General features: G+C 46.8%; 1 protein-coding gene across 10 annotated transcripts in view; it reads left to right on the forward strand.

Moving 5' to 3' along the window:
• HDAC5 (histone deacetylase 5) overlaps nt 1-12929 on the forward strand; it is a 159565-nt gene that overhangs the window by 66654 nt on the left and 79982 nt on the right. For 3 of the 10 annotated variants that reach the window (XM_040331070.1, XM_040331071.1, XM_040331072.1), the window contains exon 1: nt 8953-9145. The exons of the other annotated variants lie outside the window; for them this stretch is intronic. In XM_040331070.1, the coding sequence (XP_040187004.1) occupies nt 8992-9145 (154 nt within the window). In that variant the 5' untranslated portion in view covers nt 8953-8991. Of the gene's footprint in view, nt 1-8952; nt 9146-12929 lie in introns of those variants that run through there. 10 annotated transcript variants of the gene reach the window in all.

Here is a 12929-nt window from a genome sequence, read left to right on the forward strand (position 1 = left end):
TTACACATTGTCAAATGACGTCCACAGATGGGATCTCCCATCCTGGGTGGACGTCATATGACATCCTGGGCCTCCCAGCCATCTGGGGGGCGCGCGCGTGACTCGGTGCACGTGGCCGGCGTCCGCGATGTCCGCTATGCACCTGCGATTGCCCGCAATCACGGCAGGACTGTGGATCTGTGTGTGTAAACACACAGATCCACGGTCCTGTCAGGTGAGGAGACCGATGTGTGTTATCAGTACAGAGGAACACAGATCGGACTCCTCCCCTTGTGAGTCCCCTCCCCCTACAGTTAGAATCACACATTAGGTAATACATTTAACCCCTTTGGCGCCCCCAAGTGTTAACGCCTTCCCTGGCAGTCACATTTACACAGTAATCAGTGCAGTGTTATAGCACTAATCGCTGTATAAATGTGAATGGTCCCAAAAATTTGTCAAAAGTGTCCGATATGTCCGTCGCAATGTCACGGTCACAAAATCGCAGATCGCCGCCATTACTAGTTAACAAAAAAAAAGCACTGTCACTGTATAAATTACACTGGCAGGGAAGGGGTTAACATCAGGAGCGATCAAAGGGTTAAGTGTGCTCCTAGGGAGTGATTTCTAACTGTGGGGGGAATGCTGTGACTGGAGGAAAACAGAGACCCGTGTTTCTGCCTAGCAGAAACACAAGATCTCCATTTTCCTCCCTCACAGACCGCCCTTCTGCCTTTCCCTTGAATGATCGCAGGGTGGCTGGCGGTCTCCACGGTCGCCAGAGCCGCTGATTGGCTCCCACTGTGTCCAATCACAGCACAGTGATCTGTGAACCGATCTGGGGGTGTCATTAACAATGTATTGATACTGCAGCTGTTCGCAGAAGGCAGCGTGAACTGCCTGCAGGAGAGGTGCGATGCGGGAATCGGCGCTGTAATCGCGCTGGGTCCCGCATTGCACAAGCTGAAGTTTGATCTTCTTAAAGTGGATGTAAACCCAATTTTTTTATTTTTTAAGTTACAATGTACAGTATAAGATTTCCTATCATCTGTGCCCAGTCTTGCCACACAGAGTTAATCCAGCCCTGAGAAATCCTCTTTTATTGTTCAGTGAAATAAAACGGACTTACAGAGAAAAACCTTAGTCTGTTCCGCCCCCTTGCTGTGAGTGACAGGTTATTTACATATCTCATGCACTAGCCTGGAGACAGGCATTATTTTTTAATTCCCACCCCCACTCCTTTTCTGAAGTCATGTGGTTACTTTTCTGGATTTTGACTGGATGTTAGTGATCATAGCAGAATTCAGTGTAAGGAATACAAATGCATGTTGACAAGGGGAGTGTAGAGGAGGGCGGGGAGTCTACTGACATCACGACTCCACCCACCGAGTTCCAGACAACAGACCCACCCACAGAATCTGCAGTTTTTCAGTTCTTATAACAGACAGAGGGGAGACATTTGACAGGTAAGGACACATGATGCAGGAGACATCTATATCCTTATAGATGAGCACTATGGCAGTAGTTTAGAAAGGATGAGAGTGGGTTTACATCCACTTTAAATTTTTCCTTTCCTAGTTCTTCATTCCTTGCTCATCAACATGCGAATCACATTTCATACTTTATTTTAGGCCGGTGATGTCATCACTGGGTCTCTGTGCTTCTCTCTGCCACGCAGGCAGCACCTTGCCACCGTACTCCTCTTAAGACTTCTCGGCAAACAGTGGGAGGAGTTATGCAAATATTAAAATGTCCCTTATGGGTGGAGGTGGGTCTGGAGGAGTGGGCGTTCCCACACTGTATTTGCAAGAAGACCATGCTAGGTAATATCCACTGAGCTTCCATGATTGGAAGTGGAATCCAATAAATAAAAGGGGCGGGCCATGACTGTAAGGTTCCTTGACACTAGCCGTTGGGGGGTAAAAGCCTGGAGTTGAGACGCGGTTTTACAGCCCCAGAATTGGCGGCTGGGGTAGGGTGACCACATTTCCAAACTACCATTCAGGGACACCTCCCTTCCCAAAATTCAGCTTGTGCTGTAACGAATCACAGCACAGTGATCGGACACAAGGGGCCAGATTCACATAGAGATACGACGGTGTATCTCCTGATACACCGTCGTATCTCAGAGTTGCGTCAGTCGTATCTATGCGACTGATTCATAGAATCAGTTACGCACAGATATGCCTAAGATCCGACAGGTGTAACTGTGTTACACCGTCGGATCTTAACTGAAATTTTAAAATGGCCGCTGGGGGCGTTCTCGCTGATTTACGGCGAGAATATGTAAATCAGCGAGATACGCCAATTCAGGAACGTACGCGGGCCCGACGCAGTCAATTTACGCCGTTTACGTAAGGGTTTTCCCGGCATATAGTTACCCCTGCTTCTATGAGGCGCAGCCAATGTTAAGTATGGCCGTCGTTCCCGCGACGAAATTTAAATTTTTTACGTCGTTTTCCTAAGTCGTTCGTGAATAGGGATTTGCAGGAAATGACGCTCACGTCGGCTTCATTGACGTTTTCCGACGTGAGTTGGAGCATGCGCACTGGGCTATTTTTTCGGGCCGACGCATGCGCAGTTCGATCGGCGCGGGGGCGCGCTTAATTTAAATACAAGCCACCCCCTTTGAATTACGCGGCCTTACGCCGGGCCATATACACTACGCCGCCACAAATTACGGAGCAAGTGCTTTGAGAGTACGGCACTTGCTCTAGTAAGTTGCGGCGGCGTAGTGTTAAGACACATTCACATCTATGCGACAAAACGCCCGACGCCGGACGCTTGTGCCGCTAGAGGGGGAAATTCCCATTGCTGTCTATGGAGATGGTTCACATCTCATAGACGCCGTACGCCTGTCGCCTGAAAAAAAGTCCCGCACCCTTTTTTTCAGGCGACATTGGCGTTCGCCCATTGACAGCAGTGGGAAGAATTTGAAAAAAAACCGATACACTATCCGCAGCAAAATACGCCGCGTACGCGGCGTTGCTTGTTGCGGAGATGGGAATGGAGCTTAAATGGCTTACGCTACGCCGCCGTGGATGTAAAACTGGCCCAAGAGGCGGGATTTATGATTTCTCCAATCACAAGCAGGGGGCAGGATTGTGCTCCTCCAGGCATTCCCGGCCTGGACAAGTACTGTGAGTAAAGCGGCGATGTGGCAGCCTTTTTGGGGGCATCAGATTGGCCCGGGGGGGGGGGGGGGCTGTGTCAGTTTCATTCCAGTCCTGGAACGAATGTGCCCGGGACAGACCTGCAAAATTCGGGACTGTCCCGGGCAATCCGGGACACGTGGTCACCCTAGGCTGGGGGTGTACACATGCTGCGATGCTTTGCGGCTGCGACAGGAATCGTACCCCCCTGGCGCTGCCCGCCTGTCAAATGCAACCCATTTAAGTGAATAGAAATTGCCGTCCTGTCACCTCCTCCTTTCCTATGTGATCACCCTGCCTGAGAAGTGCTGGCACAGGTCAGGCATTATTTTAATGCCATGTTTCTGGAATGAAGTCTGGGCTATATATACCCGCGCTGTGTCTAATAATAAGCGCATCTTGCTATTTGTGTGGGGAATTCGGAGTGACATCTTAATGACACTGTGCAGAGTCGCTCCCCGGCTCGTACCTAGGCTCTCGTCTGTATTTTCTCCGGGGCGGTAAAAATAGACCTGCTAGGTGCGCACGCCATTATTAAGGCCTTATAGACAGTAACAGGATTAAAGGGCAACAAGAAGAGATATGTCTGATTTTCTCCGGGTTCTTTCCAGCGGGATGGGATTGGAAGTAAACAGAGGAGGAACAGTGGGGGATAGCCTGAAATCCTGCATTTAGATGACGGAGATTGCAGAGAGACGTGGGGACTGGCTTCTTGCTTTTCTTATGGATAGTTTTTTTTGTTGTTTTTTTGGGTCGGGTTAAAGCCTCTGTCAGTTTTTACTTTCTGTGACCTGTTAGGGGGAATTTCCCTTTTCCCAAAGATGGAACAGGCAGTTAGAGGGAATACCTGAAAGTGGAGGGAATTTTCATTACAGACCATCCATTCTCAACCTTGTTACCCTAGGGGCGGGCCCTTGGAATAATATTTAGCCAGTGAGAAGAATGCCCCTTACATTGGTGATCAGTGAGAAGAATGCCCCTTACATTGGTGGTCAGTGGGAAAAATGCCCCTTACATTGGTGGTCAGTGGGAAGAATGTCCCTTACATTGGTGGTCAGTGGGAAGAATGCTTCTTACATTGGTGATCAGTGGGAAGAATGTCCTTTACATTGGTGATCAGTGGGAAGAATGTCCCTTACATTGGTGATCAGTGGGAAGAATCCTCCTTACATTGGTGATCAGTGAGAAGAATGTCCCTTACATTGGTGATCAGTGAGAAGAATGTCCCTTACATTGGTGATCAGTGGGAAGAATGCTCCTTACATTGGTGATCAGTGGGAAGAATGCCCCTTACATTGGTGGTCAGTGGGAAGAATGCCCCTTACATTGGTGGTCAGTGGGAAGAATGTCCCTTACATTGGTGGTCAGTGGGAAGAATGTTCCTTACATTGGTGGTCAGTGAGAAGAATGTCCCTTACATTGGTGATCAGTGGGAAGAATGTCCCTTACATTGGTGATCAGTGAGAAGAATACCCCTTACATTGGTGGTCAGTGGGAAGAATGCCCCTTACATTGGTGGTCAGTGGGAAGAATGTCCCTTACATTGGTGATCAGTGGGAAGAATGTTCCTTACATTGGTGATCAGTGAGAAGAATGTCCCTTACATTGGTGATCAGTGGGAAGAATGTCCCTTACATTGGTGATCAGTGGGAAGAATGCTCCTTACATTGGTGATCAGTGAGAAGTGAGAAATACATTTCGGGTGAACTCCCGCTTTAATCTATGGGCAGGTGGATGTGTTAACGGAGAAGTGTCCATTAAGGCCCCTTTCACACTGGGCGCAGGAGGTGCGCTGGCGGTATAGCGGCGCTATACCGTAGTTTTTACCGCGATATTTGGCCGCTAGCGGTGCGGTTTTAACACCCGCTAGCGGCTGAAAAAGGGTTAAAACTGCCAGAGGCGCGTTGCCGGCAGTATTACCGTGGTTTCCCATTGCTTTCAATGTGGAGGAGCGAAAAAACACCCCGCTCCTCTCACCGCTCCAAAGATGCGGCTAGCAGGACTTTTGGAGCGGTCCTGCTAGCGCACCGCTTCAGTGTGAAAGCCTTCGGGCTTTCACACTGAAGACTGCGGGCAGGATTTTTTTAGGCGCTATTTTTAGCGTTATACCGCCTGAAAAACGTGTCAGTGTGAAAGGGGAATTACATCTGACGATCTCGAAGTTAGTCTAGGTTTGAAGAAAAAAAAAAAAAAGATTTGCATCCAAAGACGGAGGTAATTGGATGTAAACAGACACACATGCGTTTATATCCCTTAGACCTAACACGGGTCTGTCACAAGATGATTTCTTAGGCTGCATTCATACTTTAGCGTTCTGTAAACAGGTCAAGAAACACTTGTCACACTTGCAGTGACATTCATAGTTAATGGCAACCCAGATGTGGCAGGCAGAACGTTGCGTTTTTGTTTTTTTTAGCGTAAAAAAACCCGGAATAAACATGTGAAGCTCAAATAAGGGCAGGAGCTACTTTGCCCCGTTCGTCATGCATAGGACAGTCCATTAAACTGAATGGGCTGGACTGCCCTATGCTTGTAGCGTGACAATGCATTAAAAAATGCGCACATGTGCGACGCCCGGTGTCACGCATCACAGCGTGAATCAAGCTGAATATGGATTAGGCTGCATTCCCACCTGAGCAGGGCAAGTTTTAGGCGTTTTCATGCTGTTTTGCAAATCGCGTTTTAAGCGTTTTACATGTGTATTCGAGCTTCATGCGTTTTTCTTTTTTTTTTTTAGCCAATGGAAAGCACCAGGGGGTAGGAGATCAGTTCTTACAGGCTAATAAAGATGCCTAAAAACACGCATTTTCAGGCGTTCCCATTTAAGTTTATGAAGTCATAAACGACGATTCCTGCTTAAAAGCAGCTCATGTAGCTTTTGGAGAGTTGTGTGATTTTCAGGCGATTTTTTTTAATTTTTTTTTTTAGATCAGTTTTTCATTTTTCGCATTTTAAGTGTTTAACACTTTATCCATTTTTTTTTTTGTTGCTATAACGAAAAAGCACTGGGAGGGAAGAAATCAGTTTCTCACACGCCGGGAAAAAAAAAAAACAGCAAAAATGCTTGATCTGTGCGTTTTTTCAGGTCTATGGGGCTAAAAATACCTGATTCTGTCTCAGGCCCGGTTCACAGTGATGCGGTGCGAATTGGGTGTGAATTTAAAGCGATACACGGTGCAAATTCGCATTGTGATTTTTTTTTTGTACATCGCAATGCGAATTCTTCTTAGCATGTGCGTTTTCCATGCAAATTTAGTGTGAATTTGTCACATCTGCATTTTTATTTTCTCTAAAATCTCTGCAAAAAAATAAATAAATTTGCAGCGATGTGAACACTGGACTGCGATTTCAATCCGGTCCCATAGAAGTCTATGGAGCTGAAATTTGCACCGCACTAAACTCGCACAGGACCCTTTGTTTTAAACCGGATCAAATTCCACGCCATATATGTGAACAGCCGCCATTGGAAATAATGCTTTTTTTTTTTCATGACATGCAAATCTACGCTCTTCAGATCGCGTCTGATCCGCATAGAAGTGTGAACCGCGGCCGAGCGTTTTAGAGCTACATGACACTCATGGGCAGCGGCGGTCCGTCCATAGAGGCCGCTGGAGCGCTGCCCCCTCTGGCTCCGCACCGCCACTGAAAATAACATACACTCATGCATTGCATGAATGTATGTTATTGTTGCCAGCTGCTGCTGGTCTATTCAGAGATGGCCGGAACTTGAGCGCCGGCCACCTGAATAACGGCAGCTGGTTGGCTGTGCGGAAGTGCCTATCGGAGCCAGCAACTCTGATAGGCTTTCCACGTACAGCCCTCGTCTCCCGGATGTCTTATCCAGGGAACGTACGGGGTGCGTTCCTTAGATAAGACTGACGGCCGTCTCAGCCAATCAGGTTCGCCGATTCTGGTTATCGGTAACCTGATTGGCTGAAGCGTCAGCAAGGCGGGAGAAGACAGCGAGGGACGTCAAAGGATTAAGGTAAGTGCATTTTACAGGGCACACTGGCGACAATGGGCACAGAGGCCACAAAGGGCACAGTGGCATCAATGGGCACAGTAGTGACAATGGGCACAGTGGCAACAATTAAAGGGCACAGTGACATGCACAGTGGCAACAATGGGCACAGTAGTGACAATGGGCACAGTGGCATCAATGGGCACAGTAGTGACAGTGGGCACAGTGGCGACAATTAAAGGGCACAGTGGTGACAATTGGCACAGTGGTGACAATTGAGGTGCATAGTGGTGAAAATTGGCACAGTGGCGACAATTGAGGTGCACAGTGGCTGCGTTTGATGGCATGGCACAGTGGTGACAAGTGATGGCACAGTGGCTGTGTTTGATGGCATAGCACAGTGACTGCGTTTGATGGCATGGCACAGTGGTGACAATTGATGGCACAGTGGCTGTGTTTGATGGCATGGCACAGTGACTGCGTTTGATGGCACAGTGACTGCGTTTGGCATGGCACAGCGACTGCATTTGATGGCATGGCACAGTGACTGTGTTTGATGGCATGGCACAGTGACTGCGTTTGATGGCATGGCACAGTGACTGCGTTTGATGGCATGGCACAACGGCTGCGTTTGATGGCATGGCACAGTGACTGCGTTTGATGGCATGGCACAGCGGCTGCGTTTGATGGCATGGCACAGTGACTGTGTTTGATGGCACGGCAGTGGTGCGAATTGATGGCACAGTGACTGCATTTGATGGCATGGCACAGTGGTGACAATTGAGGGCACAGTGGCTGCATTTGATGGGCACAGTGAGGCTGCAATTTTTTTATTTTTTTACGTTTGTGCCCCCCCAAAAATGTTGAGCACCAGCCGCCACTGCTCGTGGGGCACAATGATTGACATACGCGCTTCGATTTTTTATTGATTTTAATCAAAAGGTTCAAATCTGCAAACAATCGATGGCTTCCATTCCGAGCGTTTTAAACTCCGCTTTAATCAGATTCAGGCAAACAGAGTTGATCGGCCAGGGCGTAAAAAAAATAAATAAAAAAAATTATTGATCGTTTTTGCAATCGATTGGCATCACTGTTCATAAATTTGCGTATTTCGATCGATTTGGTTATATGGTGGAAACAGAGATGTGATCGCAAGTTATAATCGGATTCTAAGTATCGGAATCCACTTCTCTGTGGGTTGTCAGTTATAGATGGATTATTCCTACTGGGGGAGATCGATCGAAGCGTATATGGTCACATGCTGCGTGCAGAGTGCGGTAACCCGTAGCAACCAATTAGATCTCGGAGGTGACATATTTTGGTTCCTGCTATGTGCATGTAGTCGCTGAATTCTAGACGACCTATTGTTATCGCCGTGCGTCCGTCTTGTCTGTTTGTATGTCTGTGGCCCCCCCCCCACCCCCCACCCCCAGTCTGTGTCTGTTGTGACACTTGTGCTGTGTTATTCCTGAGCAGTCCTTCCTTATCCCCCTGCAGCGCTCTCCTTTCTCCCTCTCCCTCGTTCTCTCTCTGCCGTCTATTTATATCTGACTCCTCCTCTCCTGTTCTATTTCAGTCGCTCTACTGCAGAACCTTCCACTTGCATCCCAGCGCCGCTCACTAGGCAGAAGGGGGAGGGCAGGGTACAGGCCTAACGAAAACCTCCTCGCCACCTCCAGGCGCTGCCACCCCGCCGGCTCCCCGCCACGTCCCTCTCTTCTTTTTTGTTTGCCGATGGATTATGTGAGCTCCATGCCTGCGCCGAGCCGCTGGTAAAGAAGAAGCCAAAGTAGTCGGAGTTGCTGGGGAGCGGGGACAGGCGTTGTTGGGGGGGGGGGGGGGGGTTGGTAGAGGAGGGGAGGTCGGCTGGTAAGCTTGGCAGCGGAGAGGGGTCCGGGAATGTTGCTGCTTCCCCGAGCCCTGGCGCTGCCTGACATGCTGCAGACTATTTATGAGACCGAGCCCTGCGTGTCCTCTGCAGATGGTGTTAAGGGGCGAGAGCCAGCGTTGGAGCTCCTAAACCGGGCACAGGGGCACATCATGCCCACCGCAGGTGAGATGACTTTCCAGACTTCATTCGTCTCCCATCCAATCACAGACATCCCTAATAAGTAGGCACTTGCATCGTCTTCCCTGGAAAAAGTTGTCCTCATCCAGGTGGGGTACCAACCATCCCATAGATGTCCCCAGCATCCTTCATCCCTCCCGTTCTTCTCTGCCCATCACCTGCATCCCCCAATGCTTCTCCCCTGTGTCTGCCTTCACTTGCTGCACTTTGTCATGAAGTCTAACATTCCCTCTCCTTCATTGATCAATGCTAACTGTCACATCTACAGCACACAGAGAAGTCTGCCTGCCGCCTTAGTGTCAACTTTACCCAGCAAAACTTCCATTGTTCTCTATGAATGGCACACAGGTACCATCCGAGATGCCCATTCATCTCATCCACTTCATGTACAGAGGTCTGGACATATACCTGCCACTTCCTCACAATGCATTGCTGACGCTGGGTTGCATCTGGTCGGGATATGTACCTGACATTTACCGTATACACAGGCTTCTCACCTCCTTCTAATACACAGTCATCAGGACCTCTCACCTTCTCCTTATATACAGTCATCAGGATCTACTCACCTTCTCCTTATATACAAACATCAGGATCTACTCACCTCCTAATACAAGGAGATCAGGACCCTCTCATCTTCTCCTTATATACAGTCATCAGGACCTCTCACCTTCTCCTTATATACAGTCATCAGGACCTCTCACCTTCTCCTTATATACAAACATCAGGATCTACTCACCTTCTCCTTATATACAGACATCAGGACCTCTCACCTTCTCCATATATACAGGCATCAGGACCTCTCACCTTCTCCTTATATACAGACATCAGGACCTCTCACCTTCTCCTTATATACAAACATCAGGACCTCTCTCCTTCTCCATATATACAGGCATCAGGACCTCTCACCTTCTCCTTATATACAAACATCAGGACCTCTCACCTTCTCCTTATATGCAGTCATCAGGACCTCTCACCTTCTCCTTATATACAGACATCAGGACCTCTCACCTTCTCCTTATATACAGTCATCAGGACCTCTCACCTTCTCCTTATATACAAACATCAGGATCTACTCACCTTCTCCTTATATACAGACATCAGGACCTCTCGCCTTCTCCTGATATACAGGCACCATGATCTGTTTACCTCCTTCTAATACAACGATATCAGGATTTACTTACCTCCGTCTAATTCACAGGCATCAGGACTTCTCACTTTCTCCTTATATACAGGCATCAGGACTTCTCACCTTCTCCTAATATACAGACATCAGTATCTACTCACCTCCTTCTAATACGCAGACATCAGGACTAACCCATCTCCTCTTAATACATAGATGACAGGACCTCTTACCTTCTCTTTCTAATATACAGATATCAGGACCTCTCACCTCCTTATATACAGAAACCGAGACCTACTTGCCCCATTTTTATACACAGACATCCGGACCTCTCTCTTTCCTCTAATACACAACAAACATCAGGACCTTTAGCATCCTAATACAGAAACATCAGGACCTCTTACCTCCTCCCAATACACAGATACCAGGGCCCCTTACCACCTCCCAATACACCAACATAAAGACCTTTCACCTTCTTCTTATATACAAACATCACAGTCCCTTCACCGTCTTCTAATACACACACATCAGGACCTCTAATACACACATATCAGGACCTCTAATACACACACATCAGGACCTCTAATACACACACATCAGGACCTCTAATACACACACATCAGGACCTCTAATACACAAACATCAGGACCTCTAATACACAAACATCAGGACCTCTAATACACACACATCAGGACCTCTAATACACACACATCAGGACCCCTAATACACACACATCAGGACCCCTCACCTCCTTTTAATGCACAGACATCGAGACCCTTAATACATGGCACCATGATACACGCATATTCAGTAGGGCAATATATATACTGTGTATTCAGTAAAGCAATACAGGTATATTCAGTAAGGCAGTATGTGTACTGTGTATTCAGTAAGGCAGTATGTGTACTGTGTATTTAGTAAGGCAGTGTGTGTACTGTGTATTTAGTAAGGCTGTGTGTGTACTGTGTATTTAGTAAGGCTGTGTGTGTACTGTGTATTCAGTAAGGCAGTATGTGTACTGTATATTCAGTAATGCAATACAGGTATGTCCAGTAAGGCAGTACAGGTATATTCAGTAAGGCAGTACAGGTATATTCAGTAAGGCAGTATAGGTATATTCAGTAAGGCAGTACAGGTATATTCAGTAGGGCAGTACAGGTATATTCAGTAAGGCAGTATAGGTATATTCAGTAAGGCAGTACAGGTATATTCAGTAAGGCAGTACAGGTATATTCAGTATGGCAGTACAGGTATATTCAGTAAGGCAGTACAGGTATATTCAGTAAGGCAGTATAGGTATATTCAGTAAGGCAGTCCAGGTATATTCAGTAGGGCAATACAGGTATATTCAGTAGGGCAGTACAGGTATATTCAGTAGGGAAGTACAGGTATATTCAGTAGGGCAGTACAGGTATATTCAGTAGGGCAGTACAGGTATATTCAGTAAGGCAGTACAGGTATATTCAGTAAGGCAGTACAGGTATATTCAGTAGGGCAGTACAGGTATATTCAGTGGGGCAGTACAGGTATATTCAGTAAGGCAGTACAGGTATATTCAGTAAGGCAGTACAGGTATATTCAGTAAGGTAGTACAGGTATATTCATTAGGGCAGTACAGGTATATTCAGTAAGGCAGTACAGGTATATTCAGTAAGGTAGTACAGGTATATTCAGTAAGGTAGTACATGTATATTCAGTAAAGCAGTACAGGTATATTCAGTAAAGCAGTACAGGTATATTCAGTAAGGCAGTACAGGTATATTCATTAGGGCAGTACAGGTATATTCAGTAGGGCAGTACAGGTATATTCATTAGGGCAGTACAGGTATATTCAGTAGGGCAGTACAGGTATATTCAGTAATGCAGTACAGGTATATTCAGTAAAGCATTACAGGTATATTCAGTAATGCAGTACAGGTATATTCAGTAATGCAGTACAGGTATATTCAGTAGGGCAGTACAGGTATATTCAGTAATGCAGTACAGGTATATTCAGTAATGCAGTACAGGTATATTCAGTAATGCAGTACAGGTATATTCAGTAGGGCAGTACAGGTATATTCAGTAAAGCAGTACAGGTATATTCAGTAGGGCAGTACAGGTATATTCAGTAAGGCAGTACAGGTATATTCAGTAAGGCAGTACAGGTATATTCAGTAGGGCAGTACAGGTATATTCAGTAGGGCAGTACAGGTATATTCAGTAAAGCAGTACAGGTATATTTAGTAGGGCAGTACAGGTATATTCAGTAGGGCAGTACAGGTATATTCAGTAGGGCAGTACAGGTATATTCAGTAAGGTAGTACAGGTATATTCAGTAGGGCAGTACAGGTATATTCAGTAGGGCAGTACAGGTATATTCAGTAGGGCAGTACAGGTATATTCAGTAAGGCAGTACAGGTATATTCAGTAAGGCAGTACAGGTATATACAGTGGGGCAGTACAGGTATATTCAGTAAGGCAGTACAGGTATATTTAGTAGGGCAGTACAGGCATATTCAGTAAGGCAGTATAGGTATATTCAGTAAGGCAATCCAGGTATATTCAGTAGGGCAGTACAGGTATATTCAGTAAGGCAGTACAGGTATATTCAGTAGGGCAGTACATGTATATTCAGTAAAGCAGTACAGGTATATTCAGTAGAGCAGG

Source organism: Rana temporaria, chromosome 12, assembly GCF_905171775.1.
Source record: "Rana temporaria chromosome 12, aRanTem1.1, whole genome shotgun sequence".
NCBI lineage: Eukaryota > Metazoa > Chordata > Amphibia > Anura > Ranidae > Rana > Rana temporaria.